We start from the raw sequence: 19,134 nt of genomic DNA, 5'->3' as shown, positions 1-19,134 counted from the left end.
GTGAGGTCCGGTCGGGGCCCAGCTCCCTCAGCAGTCACTTGTGTGCGGTAACCAAATTAATCTTGCTATAGTCAAATTTATCATGTGAAGGGGGAAAATATATTTGAGATGATGTATAATTTACAAAGACCCTGCATTATTTAAAATAAATATTCTGGAGCGACCTCTGCGGAAGGCGTCCGAGACCATTACTCAACCCGAAAAGTGGAAATTGATGCTTTGCTCCCACTTTAGGGCCCCTCCCCCACCCCTTTTTAAACAAACAAAAAAATATATAAAATAAATAAATAAAATTAATAACTGAGAGCGGAAGAAGTTAGAGGTCTCTGGAAAAGCTTTTGGAGTCCTCCATCTGAAGGGAAAAAAAGGGTGTCAGAGGCTGGAATATATTTCTTCAGCCAGTTCATTAAATTAATTTGTAAGCAGGGGCTCTGAAATTATATCCGATGAAAAATGGCCTCAAAATTTAAATGGTACAAACTCATCTTATTAGAGGCAAAACATTAAAAAACAAACACATCCCCCCCACCCCCCAGCATAGCTTTAATTTCTCTGGGTGGGGGAATGGGAGGCGTGTGATGGATGGTTCTTACCTTATTCATAAGCGAGGATAAAAGAGATGAATTTGCCGGGACTGCGTGGCCATTTGATTCATTGCTGGAACACACAAACCAAGGGGCTTTAGCTTGGATGTACGTGGGACTGAGCCCAGATACTCACCCGTCCCAGCCCATCCCTCGGGCCCCGGCCCCGCCTGCGACATCTGCCTGGGCAGGACGACGACCCCCGCTAGGAGGGGTCGGCTCCTGGCCTCTGTGCGGTGTGCCTCCAGGAGTGCTGGCCCAGAACCTCCTGCCATGGAGCAGAACTGGGAGGCCCCAGCCTCGCCTCACCTGGGCTCCTTCACAGTCAGGTCTAAACTGCGGTCCTGGGAGACCTCGTGGGGAACCGGGGCACCAGTGTCCTCACCGGGCTCCTGCTTCACCGGGGTTGTGGGGAACCTGGCGGGGGCGGCCTGCTGCCCGCTTCCTACAGGGGAGGGGAGGGAAGATGGTGTTAGAGGGGCTGAGGGCTTCCTCTGGGCACAAACCGGAACCCCCCCACCGCCCAGCAGGGAGGGCAGTGGGCTGGGTGGGCTGGGGCCCTGGGGGGGAGCCCTGGCTGCTGGTCAGCGATTCTCCCCACTGACATGATCGCTTGTGACGCTTACCCCTGTGTGGCAATTCTTCAAGTGATAATTATTGCAAAATTATGTCAAAGTTGTCCTGGCTCAGGGCCTCCTGGAGGAGAAGGGCGGGAGGCTGGGGAGGGGGCTGGCACGGGGGTGGGGGCCCTTCATTTTCTCCACCGACTGTCACAGTCAATTTGTGGGGCTGCCGCTTAGGCTTTTATTAAAGACTCTGTTAATGCTGAGGGAAAGTGGCAGATCTAGACTGGGAGCTGCGCCCCCTCCGCAGGTCCCCGGCCCACTGTTGCCGGGGCGACGGCCCTGCCTTCCACTGAGCATGCCTAGGAGGGGCATCTGCTGTGTCAGGGCTATGGAAGCTGACAGCCAATCAGAGCGGTTCAAACTATGTGACCTCGCCCATCAAGCTGTCCAGGGCAGGGATAGGAGGCCCACTCGGGCCGGGCTGGGCTGGACCAGGGCTAGGTGGGAGCTGGTGGGGTGCCGCCACTGGGGGAAAGGCCGGAGCTGGGTGGGCAGGGGACCGGGGAGGCCGAGCAGAGCAGGGGCAGAAGCAGCTGCTGACAGGAGTGTGTCCACCGAGCCCTTCTCCACAATCCCCAAGTGGCTGAAATACTGCTCTGCCCCAAGGCGCTGTGGCCGACAGAGGCCTGCTTCACAGGCAGCAAGTGGCATTTTATTAAAAAATAAAGGAAAACGGGCCCCCTCCCCTTCCTTGCCCTTTCTTTTGGGGGAAGGAGATTTTTCTAATGAAAAGGAAGAAGTTGCCAGTCTGGCCACGGAGCCCCACGTGGCCCTGAAACGGCTGGCCAGAGGGGCATAGCCCCTGGGGCAGTCCTGCTGTCCCTCCCACGCCTGGAATGGACGGTTGGTCTCGCCACTTCCAGCTGACAGGAGTGTCCCACTGGGGACAGCCGAGTTTTTGGAACTCAGCGTCCACATGCCGGTAGCTCCCCAAAGTCACTTGCCCAAGGTCCCCCAGGATACGGGCAGGCCCTCCGGGAGGTCTGGGCAGATGCCTGGGTAGGCCGCAGGGACCTTAGGGCTTGGCTGGTCTCGAGATGACCTCACAGAGGAGCAGGGCGCTCGGGCTCAGGAGTCGGACCACCGAGGTCCACCAGACTTGGCCCCCTCTTAGCTGTGTGCCGGGAGCAGACTATCCGCACTGGTCCTTCAGCTCCACAGGGCAGGACTCTGCCTCCCTGTGTGTCCCCAGCACCGGCCAGCTGCCCGGCCCTTAGCAAGCACAGCGGTTGTTGAATGAGTGAAGTGACAGCTGACTTTTGTCACAGGGGACAGGCGAGAGGAGCCAGGTAAACAGAAAAGCCGAAGAGCTCCAGAGACACAGAAGACATTTAAAAAGAGTAGAAAACGTGAGAGAGGAGAACCGCGCCCCTCGGCGAGCCAGAGGGAGGGCGGAGGTGTAAGCAGGAGGCTCCAGCTGCGTTGTCCAACATGGCAGCAGCTGGCCAGGTGTGACTCGGCTGAAGTAATTCCAATAGAAATCCAGTTCCCTGGTCACATGGCCAATTTCAAGCGCTCAACAGGCGCCTGAGACTAGCGGCTGCCATACTGGACAGCGCAGAACAGAACGTTTCCGTGGTCGCAGAAAGTTCTACCAGACGGCACTGACTGAGGGGGAGAGACTGGAAGGATGTCCTCGGCCTCGAGGGGCTGGCCAGGTGTGAATCCCAAGCATCCCTGAAGTCTGGCCACCCCACTGGACTCCTGCCCCCTCCAGGTGACACAGAGGGGGGCCCTAGGGAAACGCGGGGCTCCGGGACTGCTCTCATCAGGGGCCGGACTTGGGATGAGGTAGGGTGAGAAGTCAGGGCAGCGGGTGAGGACCAGTTGCCCCCAGGATGTGAAGGCTTAACCGCCTCCACTTCACAGATGAGGGACAAGGGCTGCCTGCAGAGGGTGGGCAGGCCAGAACGAGGGGCCCCCAAGAGCAAATAAATGGTAGGAGGAAGAGACCAGGCAAGATGGGGGGCTGGGCGGGCAGGGGCCGTGGGTGCAGGAGTAGAAAGGCGCTTTGCCAGCCTCCACCCCACTCCCCCTCTGCTCCGCAACCCGAGGCTGTGGGTTCCTGGGGCAGGGCCCAGCCTGCTTCCTGGGGCAGGGCCCGGCCTGCTCACCTGGGTCAAAGGTGGCAGAGGGCTTGAGGGCGGCGGCGGCCAGCCTGGCCATCATGGGTGAAATGAGGCCCTTGCTCGCCGAGATCCTTTCCATGATGGAGGCGGGGGGCACCGGGACGGAGGAGGCAGCCGCCGGGGCAGAGTCGCCGGCTCCCGAGGCAGCCAGAGCGGGCGTGTCAGCGGCTGCTGAGGCCGCCGCCCCTGATGACATGGCACCCAGCAGGCCGGGGGCGCCCACGGGCAGGGAGGCGCCGCTCCGAGCCGGCAGGATGGGGAAGTAGGGGGCGGCGGTGGGCAGGCCTGAGTTGGAGAGGGCCAGCGCCAGCGGGATGGAAGCGGGCAGGCCCTGGGACAGCAGCCCCGAGATCTTGCTGTTGGGAGGCTTGGCGGCGCTGGGCACGGCCTCCGAGGTGGCGGCGGCGGCGGCGGCCAGGGAGGCGGAGGACTGCTGGCTGGTCGGGGAGGCGCTCAGGCTGGAGTTCTTGCTGCTCAAGGCCGAGAAGTCGACCAGGTCGTCGTTGCTCGACTCCTCGTGCTCCGTGTCCTTGGCGCCCAGCAGCGAGGCCGGCAGCCCCAGCACGCCCGAGGAGCGCACGTGCCTGCGCTCGTGCTTGCGCTTGTGGGAGGTCATCTGGCTGGTGGAGGTGAAGGTGAAGCCGCAGCCAGCGCGGATGCAGTGGAAGTGGTTGGTGGCCTTGCTGTACACGCAGCCCTCGTACCTGCACTCCTCGTACTTGTAGAACTTCTTGAAGCCGTCCTTGGCATACGCGTCATCCTTGATGTGGTAGCTCTTGTGCTTCTCGATGTCACACTTGTTCTTGAAGGTGAACGTGCAGCCGGGGCGCCTGGACGGGACATCGGGAGCCTGTTGCAGGGCCTCGGGGGGCCCGGAGGTGGTCCTGCCCTGCTCCCACCGTGGCCCCGGAGTGGGGTGGGAGGGTCAGGGAGGGGGGAGCCCAGGAGGAGTTTCTGGGCAGCCTCCCACCCCGGTACGGCCCACGTCCCTGTGTCCATCCTTCCCCCCTCTCCCCGGCCAGGAAGCCTCCCCGGCTGGCGCCCCGCTTACCTGCAGTGGAAATGGGTGGTCTTCTGCCCGTAGAACTGGCAGTCAGCTGTGCCGCAGTCCTCGGTGGCTCGGAAGCGCTGGAAGCCATCGTTGATGAGCTGGGTGTTCTTCTTGTGGAAGTTCTCGTGGGTCATCACGTCTGACGTGCTGGTATACACCTTGTTACAGCCCACCTGCAGGCAGGACGGCTGTCAGGGCAACTGAGGCCAGGCACCCCAGGGCCCAGGTCAGAGCAGCCATGCTGCTGGCCAGGGACCTCCCTGCTCAGGGGGGCTTCGGCCCCGTAAACATCACCCTGGACAGTGGAGAGCCTCTAACAACCCCTCCGGCCCTCCAGGCCTCGCCTGCGCTCAGGGCCGGGTTGTCTGCAGGGCCCCTGGACGCCTCCCGGCACAGGTGTGACAGTCTAGTCCCACAGGAGGTGAGTTTGGGGTCCTCATCGGCGGCTCTCCCTCCAAAGCCCCTGGCGGTGGGCAGGGCTGGACCTGGGGGGCCTGGCGGTCACCTTCAGCCCAGGGACTCGCTTCGTGGACAGTTCCTGGCACAGGGCCCTCCCCACCCCACCCGGGCTGGGCCAAGGCAGGCAACGTGGCCATATTGAGTAAAAACCAGTGGAACCTGAGCACTCTTGAAGGCTGGGCCGTGCCAGCGTCTGCACCATCTCAGGGCCCGGAGAGCGAGCCCCCCTCTCCTCCCGGCCCAGGTTGTTCCACGGAGCCCATAACAACCCCCTGACAAATACCCGGGGGAGGCGCGCCGGCTGCTATTTGCAACCCCCAGTCGCTCCCCCTGGACCTGACACCTTGAAAAAGCCCAGACTCTGCGTGGCATTAAAACAGAGAATTAAACAAAAACCTCCTCAGGAACCATTTGCGATGCGGCTCTTGGTGTTAAAGCCTGAAAAATGTCGGTCTGTATAAACAGCTCCCTGAGTTGCACCCGCACCAAGTATGGCCATGGGGCTGGCCCCCCGACCCGCCCGACGCTGCCCCCCACCCGGCCCGCCCGACGCTGCCCCCGGCGCTGCCCCCCGCCCCCCCGCCGCGCTGGCCCCCAGGGCGGGCGGGGCACCTGCATGCAGTGGTAGTGGGTGCTCTTCCCGTTGAGGTGGCAGCCGTGGTAGTAGACGCTGCAGTCGTCCAGCGGGCTGAAGCGCATGAAGCCGTGCTGCAGGGAGTTGTCACGCTTCTTGTGCATGTTGTAGTGACGGATCACGTCCTGCTTGCTCGTGAACCTCTGCGGGACAGCGCCGCGTGGGTCGGGGCCAGCCCCCCTACCTCGCCCAGACCACTGGCCCCTTGGCTGTCCCGGGGAGTAATCCTGCCTGAGGTGGAAGCAGCCCGCGTGGCCTCCAGGCCATCACAGGGGACCGGAGACGGAGCCATTCCAAAGGTTCCGGAGGCCCCCCCAACACCGACCCTGCCCTGGCCTCCCACCAGGCTCCCGGCAGTCATGCCCAGGAGCAGAGAAGCCGAAGCAGGCCCGGCCCTTCAGGCAGGGGCTCTGATGGGTGACGACTCCTGTTGCTCAGGACCACCAACGGGCTGTGCCAGCGCGAGCTCCCTGGTGAGCAAGAGGGACAACCCGCTCTGCACGTACCAGAGGTGGTTTTGACCATAAGTGACAATCTATCTGGGCCTCAGTGTGATCATCTGTTAGACGGGGCAGGAGACCCGACCTCACGAAGACACTGGGAAGCGTCCGATAAGGGGCCTCTGCCTGCTGGCCTGGTCCCTGGGTCAGGGCAAGCCCCCAGTGAATGGGAGCTTCAGTTATCACCCCGGGGATGCAGTGGGGGCTCAGGATCCTATCAGACGCCTATCTGCGGCCGCTGGTTTTCTGGGATCTCTGCCTGCTTGAGTTGAGAGCCCCCAGCGCACTTGCGGGAAGCTCGTCTGCCGCTGGGCCGGCACGCAGGGGCAGGGCTGGTGACCACCGGGCCCTACCTGGTAGTTGCACTCGGGGTCCAGGCAATGGTAGTGCTCTCGGTACTGGTAGGCGCAGTGGATGTGGCCACAGTGCTGACTGCCTGAGAACCTGCAAGGACGAGCGGGGGGCTCAGGCCTCTCGGGGCAGCAGTCCCAGCGAGGACGCTTCTCAGGCTCTCGGCCGGAGCAGCTGAGAAAAATGTGTGCCCATACCTCAGGGAAGCGCTGCTGGGGTTCAGGGGGGCGCAGGGCCCTGTGTGGGGGTGCAGGGGCAGCAGAGGTAGTCTGTAGGGGTGAAGTGGCAGAGGCCTAAGAAAGCTGGAGGAGGGATTGCGCCTGTTGGGAATCCCAGAGCCACTGAACTGCAGGCCTGTGCCACCTGCGCTGGGAACGAGGGCCCAGGGAGGCGCACAGGCCTGGCACCAAGGTGGGGAGGAAGAAGCTGGGGCAGGTCGAAAGTCAGAGCAGAGACACAGGAAGACGCCTGGGATGGGATGGGATGAGGCGGTGAGGGCAGGAGCCCCCCACGGTGGCCCGACTGCCTTTCCTGCAGGTGCCGCCGCTGGCCCCCCACCCAGGGCTAAGCCAGGTGCTGCAGATACAGGCTGGGAGGGCCCAGCTGCTGAGAGGTGTTAAAGCCTCTCTCTGTCCTGGGCTTTCCTGACACTTGAAACAGCCCAGGGTTATGAATTTTTAAAGCACAGCATCTGTTCGGCTTCCTACAGCAGGGAGTGTGCTCTCCAGCCAACACGGCAGCCAGGAGCCCCCGGCTGCCCGGCCACTGCCTGCCTCCCGGGAAACCCCGTGCCTTCTCTAGGCCCCGAGGCTGCCGGGGTGTGGCTCTCGGTCTCGGTGCCGGCTACCCTGGGGAGGCTGCTCTGGGGGAGAGCCCACAGTGACAGCGGGGAGGAGATGGGCCTCAGACTGCAGGACAGAGATGGAGACCCCCTTACGAGGGGAGAACGACTTGCAAATACATATTTACGCTGAAGCTGCCAAAAGGGCCATCTGCTGAGGCCCTAATAATAATGATAATAATAATAATAGAACGGAGAGAAGCTGAAAAGGCAGAGAGGGGTGGGAAGAACCTAGAAGATCAGCAGAAAGACAGAGGCCGGGGCGCAGCCCCTGCTACGTGCTGCCCCATTGGGCGCTGGCAGCGAGGGGCCTGATTTGGGGGAATCTGTTAAGGTGAAGGTTCTTTACCTGCCCATCCTGCTGCCTTAGAAATGTACAGGAGCGGGTCTGGAGTCGGGCGGTGAGGATCAAGGCCTGGCCCAGGGAGCACACTGAGGCCAGGTCAGGGAGGACCATCGCCCACACCCCCTTCTCATCCCCACTGGTTCAGCTCTGGCCTGCGTCCCACCCAAGACTCCATGTAAGCGACAGTGGGGCTCTGGGCTCACCTGTGGTCTTCGGACACCCTGGCCCAGACCACATCAGGGGGCAGGGGCTCTGAGATGGGGTGCAGTCCCTTGGGGGAATTTGAGGGCAGGAGTGCACAAGGGTGGGGAAGCAGTAGGCACCTTGGCACTGGCGGTCAGATGGACCTATGGTCCCACAGTCCCTAGGCGTTCCTGGCACCATCCCACCTTCTCTCCGTGGCCGTCTCCTCCCCAGGGGCCTACCTGGCAATATATTTCTGGTAAATGTTTACATCTTCGGTGACAGCTGGTTTATCTGTGGGCAATCCGTTCCTGGCGAGAGACACACAGGGCACAGCCGATTAGCGGACAGGGGGTAGCCTCATGCCCCAGGAGCGTCTAAGGGGCAGCTCCCTGCCCTGGGGCCCTGGCCCTTCCCTCTCTTGCTCTGTCATGTTCTGAGGCCCTCAAGGTGGGACTGAAAAGCGCTTTTGGCAGAACCCTGGCTCGGGTTCAATTCGCCCAACTCCGGCCAAGCAGGACCATCCCAAGCTGGCCGGCTGGAGGGCTCCACCTCAGTCGTGGGCCCAACCTGGAGTCCAGCTGTGTAGGAAGCCTTAGAAGCTGGGCCCTGGCCCCCGTTGTACACCATGAGTCAGGAGGATGCTGGGAAGACCCCAGGGGAAGGGGCGAGAGCAGTGCCAAGCAAGTGTGGTTAGCTGGTCAGAACCAACCCCCCCGGCCAGGCCAGTGGGCAACTCCCTAGATCAGCTCCCAGGTTGTGGGCTCTGCCTCAAGGGTGCGGGAGGGTGTCTCCCAGTCCCACACAATTGATCCACAGAGGATTTTACCATGGCCTGGGGGTTAGCAATGAGTGGGCTCACCCCCACCCCAGACTCCTGCCTTCTCTTGCTGCCTTCCCCAGAGCCCAGGCTTTGAGCCTGGGAGCCACGACCACCAGTTTGGAGCCCAGAACCCCTAACCCGGACTGGGGCTTCCCCAGCCAACCCCAAGGCTGCATCTGAGGTGGAGAAAGCCTGTCGCTGGGAAATGGGGGTCACAGTAGGCCCCGGTGTGCTTGTTAGCAGATGAGCACACGTGAGAGCAAGTGTGCACACCGCAAGATGTCCGGCCCATGAACCGGGCATGAGCGATTATGTGTGTGTGTGTGCAAGCACGTGTATGAGAACCTGAGCATGTATTAACCTGTGTGCGTGGCAGATATGCCTAAGGGATGAGTGGATGTGTGCACAAGCATGGGCTTCAGAGGCAGAGAAGTGGGCCTCCTGGCTACTCGAGTCCTGAGCTCAGGATGGGGCGTGACTTACTTGACAGTGGAGACGGTCCCCGTGGTGATGGAGTCTGTTTTGGAGAAGGTCGACTTCAGGTACTCGGGAGTGTTGAAGGGCAGGGAGGCAGGTGGCTCAGGCCCTGGCCCAGGGGCGCTGGGAGCACTGGGCACGCTGGGGAGGGGCGCAGGAGCCAGGCTGGGGGTGGGCGGGACCTTGGCAGGGCCCGGCTTCTGGATGGCGCGGACGTCATACTTGGAGGGGCGCCCCACCTTGCCCGTCTTGAAGGCAATGGCCCCGCCCATGTCGGGGCTGCCTTCCCCGGGCTTGAAGAGATGGAGGTATTTGACATTCTCCAGGTCGTACTTGGATGGCTTCTTGTAGGTGCTACCGTTCTGGGGCCGCAAGTTCTCGCCTGTCTTCAGTTTCTGGATGAAGAAGTCGTACTTGGAGGCGCGGGCCACTAGGCCCTGCATGGGGACACTGCTGTGTGAGGGCAGGGGCAGGATGGTGGCCTTGGTCTCCAGGTGAGCTGTGTTGCTGGGCAGCCTCAGGCCAGGCAGGGGCCCCGCCACCTCCTTGCCCGCCCGCTCCTCGGCCTTGGTGCTGTGGGCTGGCCAGGAGAGCTGCTCGCCGGCCTTGAGCTTGCGGATGTACTCCTCGTATTTGGAGAAGCGTGCCCGCTTGCTGAGGGCATCCTCGGAGGTGGGCAGCATGGAAGAGGTGGCCACCTCCTGGATGGAGCCCGTGTGCAGCTTCTCGAAGCTGATCTTCCTGGCCAGCTCGTCCCTCGTGTTCTGGTCATCATAGCCAAACATGCCGAGGAACTCGGTCATGGTGGAAGCCGCGTAGTCCCGGAGCGAGGAGGCCTCTCCTGCAGTGTGGGGAGAGCCCAGTCACCTCCGGGAAAGAGCAGGGTGGCCAAGGGATGGGGGGCAGCCCCTCCCCACGAGCCCCCACCCACAGAAGGAGGAGGCTGGCGTGGGGAGGGGGCGGAGCACGACATGATCTATGGACATTTGGCTCACTTGTTAGGTTTTACGACTCTTAAATTAATTTGTTTAAAAAAAAAGTAATTAATACCGGGGTAAAATAAAACGAGTTCATCAATGCCAGGAAAATCAATTTCCTAAATGTTCTGGCCGATGGCTTTTCAGTACATTAAACAAAGTTTCATAAATGTCTCCTCTCTCTCGCCTTGGCCTAATATGAAAGAGAAGTCACTTTACTGGAAGTAAGGCCAGATCCCAACCTGCCTCCTCAGGGTGGGGTGACATGGGGGCTGGGGACAGGTAAGGATGTGGGCCAGCGGCCATGCCATCAGGAGGGACCCCAGGAGGTGAGGGAGCCCTTGGGGACAGGGTTGGGGTGGGACTGGTTAAGCCCACCTGGGGGACTCTCCCGGACCCCCCAAGTGGACACACAGCCCCTCATCCCTGGGAGGTGGAGGGCTTGCCCCAAGCCTCCCCAGGAGCTGGCCTCTTGGCTTCCCACCAGCCCCCCAGTGGCTGAGGGTCCCAGACAACGGGGCGGAGGGGGCAGGTGCCCTGCGGATGTGTTTACTCAGACTCACACAGGGCTCTTTGCAGCGAAGATTTATGACGTGGGGAGTCCTACGAACCTCCCCTGTCAATCCTCGTGCTTGCGTGTGAGGGCGGTCTCCCCGAGGAGAGTCCGGGCCTGAGAGGTTGGGCCTGACAGCCCTGGCAGCGGACAGACTACGGCCCATCTGTGGGCCCCGCCTGTGCCCACTGCGGGGGCAACTTCTCCACAGGGACATGAGCAAACAACCGTGCGCACGCGCGCACACACACGCACACCTCCAGCTACCTGCCCAGCTCCACAAAGACACACACACGTGGACACAAACCACCCTAAATCCTACACGCACCTCCCCAGGATGAGTCCCCTGATGGTGGAGGCAAGCTGATCCTACGCTGCCTGGGCTCTTCCTGTGGAGACCGGCCTCCCTGCACACGCCACCTTCCACCACAGCAGACGTGTGACTTCCGGCGCACCCAAACCTGCTCATTCCCGTGCAGAAACTCGCTAAACACCTACTATGTGCTGTGCCCTGAATCAGGGGCGGGTGCACATAGGAGGGTGAGACCCTCATGGGCCTCAGGGATACACATGTCCTCTGCATTCTCGTCTGAGCCCGCAAAGCCGGGCACACTCGGACCAGAGGATGCCCGGCTGGGAGTCCCAACAGCACAGCAGGGGAAGGCGTGGCTGAGGAAGGGGAGGCCCAGGACCCCAGCAGTGCGGCCGATGGGGGCCACCTCCCAACCCACATCCCCACCTACCAGGCCTGTGTGAGGACAGTCACAGGTAGCACCTGGCCCCCAAGGTGGGCAGAGTGACTCCAGGAGCCAACAGACGGCTGTTCCCTGGGGCAGGGTGGCCGGTGGGCCACTGTCCTGACCTCAAGCTATGTGGGGTGGGGGGGCCCAGCCTGGGAGGAGTGGGCTCTGGCTGCTAGATTCAGTGGTTCAGGGACCAGGGAAAGGGGCTAAAAATAGCAGGAGGCAGCTGAGCCCTCACTATATATGGCAGAGAGACAGAAGGCTTTGAAGGGCAGGCAGCTTAGCGGAGGGAGGGGGCCCGGCAGGGGTCTGGGGCAGCCCAGAGGCCTGCATTCCTGAGCCCCCAGGCCCAGAGAAGGTGGCCCGAGCCCGGTGGGCGGATAGGGCTCCAACTGGTTCTCTCTGGTGGCCCGGGCTGAGCAGGCTGCCCTGGGTGTCAGACCGCAGTCCCACGGGGCCTCCAACCCGAGGAGGAGCGATGCCTGGGTCATGAGGCCACTGGCAGTTCCAGCCCTACCTCTACGGTCCCAGCTCCCCACTTGGGCTGAGAGAAGGCAGGAGCCAGGGCAGAGCTGGGCCTGGGAGGGGCTGGGGCCCCGATGGGACAGCGGCCCTTGTCCCTGTCCCTCCCTCTCCTCTGGCTCAGCACAATCACCTTGTGTCTGGGAATGGCAAGGGCTTTTCCTATCAGAGGAAACTGAAGGTCACACTTTTCCTCATTGATCTTGCAATGTTTGTTAATTACTCTGTCACTGATGTGGCGAAGGATAATTAAACAGCTCTGTTTATATCTTATATGCATAATTATGTAGCTGCGCAGGGCTCCCCGCGCAGGGAGGAGATGCGCCCCTCGCTGCAGGGGGAAGGGGATCGGGGAGCAGGCAGGGGAGGCTCGGGGCACCAGGCACAGGCCTGAGAAGGAGGCTGGGAGCGGGAGAAAAAAACCCCAGACCTGGGGTTCCATCCTAGCGGTGGTGACCCCCTTCCACCCGAAACTGCAGGCCCTCCCTCCCTGGAGGGGAAGGAGCTCGGGGTTGCTCTGAGTTGTAAGGACAAGGAGAGCCGAAAAGCTGGGCCTTAGCCATCTCGTGCACAGGAAAGAGGTCAGCCAGAGGAGCGCGTCCCGGGCAGGTGGGTATGATGGGACATGCAGGCTGGGCCGGGTGGGCCTCACCCTGAGAGGTCCTGCCTGGGATAGCCAGTGTCCCTGGTGAGGGTAAGGCTTTCGGGAGAGGGCAGGGGAGGGTGGGAGAGCAGGCCTATCCTGGAGCTGACCAGCCCCGCCCCTGCAGGCTCCTCTGTGCAGGTGTGGAGAGACAGTCCAACAGTCTGTCCTCTGTCCTGCGTCCCTGCAGCCATCAGACACCGCTGTGCTCACGGCCGCCCCCCTCACCCTGGGAAGCTTCTCTCCCACCCCGAGCAAGTCTCCCGTTCTGGCCACTACCTTGGCCCTAGGCCCCATGTCAGGAGGACTGGCGGGGCGGAATGAGGTACCGGTAAGGGGAGCACACGTGGGGGAAGGGGGCAGGCTCCGCGGATCCCCTACTCCCCCTCGACGGGATCATGCCATCCATCCATCCATCCGTCTGTCTGGGGCTCAGACACCTACCTGAAGCCTGCTTGGCACTGGGGCCGCTGTTGTCCTTGGAGGCTGCCCCATCAGACTCCTTCTCGTCTGCAACACCACTGCCATCCTTGGGGGGCTCTTCGCCGTGGTCCTCCTCGTCGCTGCAGCCCTGGGGCTGCACCATGTAGACGCCCTCGGGGGGCAGCTCCAGGCCCTCGCGGCCGATCCGTCCCAGGCCCAGCGCGGGCGCGGGCTCCTCGCTGTACTCGCCGTTGACCCACTTCTCGATCACCGCCCGCCTCTTGTCTTCCTCGCTGCGGGCGCCCCGGGCCACACCGGCCTCTCGGTCCCGCGGCCGCAGCGGGCTGCCCTCGGCCTGGGGGCCCGCCTCCGCCCCCTTCTCCACCACCACCTGGCGGCTCAGCTTGGCGCAGATGGCATTGAGCTTCAGGCCGCCTTTGCGCTTGGCCGCCATCGCGGGCTTGCCTGCGGGCGGGTCGGTGCACCGGGTGCCTTCAGCTGTGGGGCGGACGGAGAGATCAGGGGCGGGCGTGTGCTGGGCTCGCCCCCCCCACCCTCGGCAGCCCCCAGGCCCCATGTCTTCCCAATCCTCCGCCTTCCCCGCACTGCCCCGAGCCTGGCTGGCGGGGCCTCGGGCCCTTCACCGGACCCGGAGCTCCAGGGGCCCAGCTCACCCGGCGCTCCGTCCCCAGAGCTGGGCACTGGGGCGGGCCTGTACTAGGTGGTTCAAGGAGGGCTTGTTTGTAAATGAACATCCTAATGGATGATCTTCAAACACCAGGGGCAGGCTTCTCCTCAGCACCTGGTTTCTGGAAGCATTTCCTACACTTGCTTGGCCCTCAATTCCTCTTCTGAGAGGCAGGCCAGACATGACCCCAGATTGAGGAGGCGGTGTGTCCTCTGACACGCAAGGATACCAAGGCACGCACGCCGGCTGAGGGGCTGGGCACTGGGTAACACTGGTAAGTGACAGCATCTTGGGAGCATCTGCCACCCCGCCCCCCTCCATGGCCTGCCGCGCAGGGAGGAGACTGCCGAGAGCCAGGGAGCAGCCCGCACCAACCTCCTGCCTTCCTGTCCCAGCCACAAGGGGCTGGCACCCTTCCCCACCTGAGCATCTCTTCCCTGGCAGCTCCTCTGCCAGACCTGGTCCCTGGGCCCCACCGGACTCCTACCTCTGCTCACTGGAGAGCCTCAAGACCCCTTCCTTCTCCCCCCAGCCACCCAGGGCCCTCCGAAGGCCTCTGTCTTTCCTCCCTCCCCTCCCCTTCACAGACCCGCTCGAATTCTCTGGCCAGTTCCTTTCCTCAATCCTCAGTGAGGGCCATTCAAGGACAGAACTCCTGATAGTCCCTCCAAGAACCGCTCATCCCCATCCGGGGATCTCACTCTGCCTTCTCAGCCTCGGCCAGCTCCCGCGGCCCTTGTAGACCTGGCTGATTCCGGGAAGCCCACGTCCCCGCCTGGAGAAGCCACAGCTGGAGCAGGCTGGGATTCCTCAGATCCCCAACAGAGAGCCCAAAAGCTGCAGTTGCGGTGCCGAATGCCTGCACATGACAGCTCGACAGAAACTCTAACTAAGGCCGCCCGAGGCCTCACCACCTTCCTCACGGCTGCTGAGCGGGGCGCCCAGGGTCCGGGGTGGGGGTGATGGCGCACGGCAAGTCCCCGCACCACACAGCCTGGGACCTGCCACAAAGGCCAAGGGTGGACACACATACACATGTTTGTGTATCTGTCTGTCTGTCCTCCACCCTTCCATCCGTCCATTTAGTCAGCTCCTGTTGTGGGCCAGACCCTGTGGTGGGCTGGGCACACAGGCTCAGCCCACACTGGCTTTGGGCACCGGGGGCCCCACTGGAGTCTCTCAGTGGCAGGGCTCCCTCGCGTGTCCCTCAGCGGAGGAATGGGCATGTCTGAGTCTCCACCCACAATGGTCAAAAGGCTGAGTGAGGGCAGGGGCTCCGCTCCCAGGGCCGTGGGCAGAAGGGGGTTCCCTATAATGTGTCAATACCCTAAAAACCCCCACACGTGGAAGCCCCCTGAGAGGCATGCTCAGACAGGATGACCACACCTGGGCCTGCCCAGGGACCCTGTTCCACGAGACTCGGCTTGTGCACCCGGGTGGTTGCACAATGCCCAGCAGCCCCAGACCTGCCCTGAAGCCGGCCGCCAGGGCACATGGCCTGGGGCCCTGGGGGCCCGGTGACCGAGACCAGGCTAGGTAGTGTTCACTGCCAGAGAAGGCTCTGCTTGGCTCACACCAGTCCTCCCAGTCCTGGGGCCCTGGCTCTGCTGGGCCCCACCCTTGCCCAGGCCAGGGGCCCGCTCTCCCCAAGTTCACCCAGATCTCCAAGTCCGTGCTGCCCATGCCCAAGTCTCCAAGCACTGACATGGGTCCCCTAGTCACACCATCCCACCCAACTGCTGGGCCAGCCGCCAGGCTGCACGACACCAAGTTTCCTCCAGCAGACCTACAGGCAGCAGGCCTCACCTGGCCCCCTCTGTCCCCTGCCCTGGTCGGGAAGGGAAGGGGGGAGTAGGGGAGCCTGCTCTATTTTTACCAGGAGGTAAGCAGCCAAGTGTGTATGGCAGACAGCAAATGGATCTATAAATATTTATCCCAAGGAAGAGGGAAGCAGAAGCTCCCAGGGCTGCACTTGCTGCTGGTGACAGCCCTCCCTGGGTTCCCACCCATCCTGGAGCCTCCCGGCACTTGGGCCCACCCAGTCCAGCCCACCCTCCCCTGGTCTCGGCCGTGTGCCTGGCTCGGTCCCTCCTGGGCCCCCACCAGCTGCGATGCAGCTGTGCACCCAGGGCCCACCCCCAGCCCACAGGCCCCTTTGCTCCGCCTACACCCCCCACACCTGCCCTCCAGATGCTGCTCTGCCCCAGCCCACCTGCCTTCCAGATGTTGCCCTCCCTCTGACTCTACTGCTGGTCCCAGGGGTAGAGGTGGAGAAGGCGTGTGGGCCTGGGGTGCAGGGCAGGAGGCAGAGGCTAGGGCAGCGGTAGGGAGTATGAAAGAGCTAAGGTCCATCCGCCTTCCGGCCCACTCCACGGAGCCCTTCTCCCCTCCCCCTCCTTCAGGGCCCTGGGACATACAGACTACCCCCCTCGTGGTCTGACCCCAGGCTCCTGTCCATGTAAACATTCCCCCGACTTTCTTCCCTAAAATATAAACGCCGTGGCCAGGCCTCAATGGGAGGAAGCCATCCGTCCCCGGCCCTGTCACTGCCCCTTTCATCTCCTTCCCGCCACCAGCCTGCCCGCTGCTGTATTTACACTGGACACTTCCTCTGGGAACAATACTGCCCAGGAGGCAGGCTTGGGCCGGAGGGTGGGAAGGCGAGGGGACTCCTGCACTGCTTACTCAGGGACAGGCTCCAGAAAGGAGGCAAGGGGCGAGGCAGCTGAGGTGGGCCCAGTCAGGCCCGGGGGAAGGAGTGGCCAGGACCTGCACGCAGGAAGCAAGCCCAGCGGCTCTCCCAGACTCTAGCCTCTGGCCCCGGCAGCTCTGGCCCCGTGGGGTGAGCCTCAGGAGGTGGCACAGCCCCGGGGCACAGCCTGGCTCTCCCCCTTGCTAGCTCACGGCCCTGGGCGGGCTCTCCCCCCGTGAAAGGGCCACAGGACTTTAAGGTGGGAGAGTTCTGGCAAGCAAGGACCTGAGAAAAGGCAGCTGAGTCCTGGGTGGGGGGGGGACAAGCAAGCAGGTGTGGTGCACATCTAGGCACAAGATCCCAAGACCTGGAAACCTCACCTGGCCCTGAAGAGAGAGGGGAGACCAGAGAGGCTGGGGGGCCTGGCCGGGGGGCAGGCTGCCCACTCAGCAACAAATGCCCCCCCCCCCCCACATCAGCTCCCAGGGTCTGAATCTTCCCTCCCAGTGCTCCAAACTCCACCAGCCCACCTGCAAGCAGCCCTCCTCTGTGAGCTGAGCAGATCCTGGCGGCAGGCAGGTGGGGCAGAAACCGGACTTTCCATGCACATTTCTGGGGACTATCTCACGATATGCCTCACGGTGACCCAGTGAAGCAGGGACTGCCCTCATCCCTTCTTTAATAGAAGAGGCAACTGATCCTGGAGCCGCACAGACACCCCAGAGCCTGGGCTCACAAAGGCCCCAGGCTCAGCAAGGCGCTGAGGCTGCCACCACGTCCCCAGTTGAGGCTCCTGGGTGGGCTGTAGGAAGTCCCAGGCCTCTCTGCCCCATCTCCTCCTCACCCCCACTCCTGGTTCCCATAACACGGAGCCCCCTAAAGTGTTAACTGCAATGGGTAAAATGGTGCAGCAGATTGCTACAATAAATAATTTACTGATATTTATAAATATTCAAATCAGCCAGCTTCAGAAATCAAATGAAGGGAGGGCCTCGGGAGAAGGGCCGGTTATGGCAGGAATCTCATCACTCCCTCCAAAGGCTGAGGAGGCCAGGGCTCCTGCCAGTTATGGGGGAGACAGGGGGGCTCCTATAGCTGCACCTGGGCCCCTGGTCCCGGATCTCTGGGGACTAAGGGGTTGGGGGTGGCTGGAACGGCTCCACCTCCCGGCCAGGTTGGGGCCAGGCCCTCCCCTGACCTGCTCAAGGGGATGAGAAGCTCCAGTGCCCAGCGCCCATGGCCTGGTTCTCCAAGTTGCTTGTCCTGCTGTGTGGGGGGGGCAGTCCCTGGGGGCTGGGCAGGCCTGGCAGCCCCCCCCCCCAAACTCGTGAGTAATGTGTTTCGGGGCCGGGCGGCCTGTCAGCCACCAGGCTCCGGGTGCTTTATGGGCTCTGCCTGGTGGCTCTGAACTCCCTGGTAGGAAATAAAGTTCTCCCTGTGCGTCCCTTCTAAACATTTCACTCAGTGGAAACGGTGTTTAAGAAAAATGAGGACATATTTCTTCCTAAGGATGCAGTGTCCCCTTTGGGCAGCCTAACGCCCGCTGTATATCAGGAGGTGGGGAGGCAAGGGCCAGGCACCCATCCCTGGGGTGGGGGTGCTCCAGGGCCCACCTGCCCGCAGCCAGGCAGCTCAGGGGCCACGGACACTGCCAGGCCACGGGCCCACAGCCCGGAGTGATAGGGCAGCTGGGACCCTCTGAATACCTCCCGTGCTAGAGATCGCACTGGGCACGTCAGTGACCACCCACCCCCAACAGTCCCATGAGGCTTTTGACCTGTCCCCATTTGCAGACGAGGAAGCAGAGCCTGGTGAGATTGGTAACTGCCCACGGTCACCCAGAGTCAGTGCTGGAATTGGACTCCCACGGGGCTCGGATGTCCAAGGTCATGGTCTAACACCCCACACGCCCCTCCCACAGCCTCCCAATCAGGGTGGTGGCAATGTTGGAGCCTCCACCCTTGCATCCCTAAGAACTTGAACTTGACGGGCCACAAACCCCAGTTTTGGGGGGGATGTGTCTACGTTCATTCAACACCCCCTCTGAACTCCTTCTACAGGCCAGGCCCTGGGCTTAATCCTCAGGACACGACGTGAGCAAGACAGACTGTCCTGGTTCCTGCCACCACAGCCAGCTCAGACTTAGACAAGGGGGCAGACATTCACGTCATTACAAGCGCCATCACTGTGGTGAAAGGTCCAGGTGCCACAGGGGCAGCGAGTCTGGGGAGCCAGGAAGGGTCCCCCTAGAGACAGGTGCCCCATCCCCTGCTTCCCCCCAAGCTCCCTGACCATCCCTCCCACCTCTCTCCTCGCCCCCACAGCTAGCCCAGTTTGCCTCCCTATTATCTTCTTCAGCACTGACTCCCTCCCCCAGCCAGCACCTGTCCTCTAGGAGAGGGTGTCCTCCTCTCTTGGGCCAGAGCCCACCTCCAGCTCAGAACAGAAGGGCCGCCCAGCTTTTGCGGGTGAGAGCAGGGCCACTGCTCCCCAGGGCTCTCAGCCAGGACCCCTGGTCCCCAACAGTGCTAAGGCAGGAAGTGGGGGGGCCCCGGCCGCCAGGTCCTACTTGCCCCCCTTTGTTTATTTATTTATTATGATTTTTTAGTCCAGTTAAAAGGTTTACTATCCAGACGCGTCTAAGTGGCCTCACTTAGCGTAAGTAACTCTATAAATCAGGGGAACTGTTAGCATCCACCGCACAGGCTGGCTATCAATCTCCCCCAGGTCACAGCCAAACAGGAAGGGGAGAAAAAAAGAGCTACCACCCAGGGGAGATTTAAAACACACACACGGCGCACACACAGACCGTGCACGCGCACACACACTCGGGCGTCTCCGTATTTGTACAATATTATTAGAAGTCACACGTGCACATGCGGAGTGGCC

General features: G+C 62.2%; 1 protein-coding gene across 3 annotated transcripts in view; it reads right to left on the bottom strand.

Annotated features, from left to right (window-relative positions):
* The window catches only part of CASZ1 (castor zinc finger 1), a 55,150-nt gene that overhangs the window by 13,626 nt on the left and 22,390 nt on the right, over positions 1-19,134 (bottom strand). For 2 of the 3 annotated variants that reach the window (XM_078073798.1, XM_078073799.1), the window contains exons 3-11: positions 12,887-13,363; positions 9,011-9,845; positions 7,947-8,015; positions 6,337-6,427; positions 5,462-5,626; positions 4,391-4,563; positions 3,325-4,169; positions 894-1,029; positions 594-657 (exon numbers count right to left, since the gene is read on the bottom strand). In XM_078073798.1, the coding sequence (XP_077929924.1) occupies positions 594-657; positions 894-1,029; positions 3,325-4,169; positions 4,391-4,563; positions 5,462-5,626; positions 6,337-6,427; positions 7,947-8,015; positions 9,011-9,845; positions 12,887-13,363 (2,855 nt within the window). The remainder of the gene's footprint in view (positions 1-593; positions 658-893; positions 1,030-3,324; positions 4,170-4,390; positions 4,564-5,461; positions 5,627-6,336; positions 6,428-7,946; positions 8,016-9,010; positions 9,846-12,886; positions 13,364-19,134) is intronic. The other variant, XM_078073800.1, reaches the window with a different exon arrangement.

The sequence above is a fragment of the Halichoerus grypus genome, chromosome 5 (assembly GCF_964656455.1).
Source record: "Halichoerus grypus chromosome 5, mHalGry1.hap1.1, whole genome shotgun sequence".
Classification (NCBI taxonomy): Eukaryota; Metazoa; Chordata; class Mammalia; order Carnivora; family Phocidae; genus Halichoerus; species Halichoerus grypus.
This window is presented reverse-complemented; position numbering and strand designations above follow the sequence as displayed.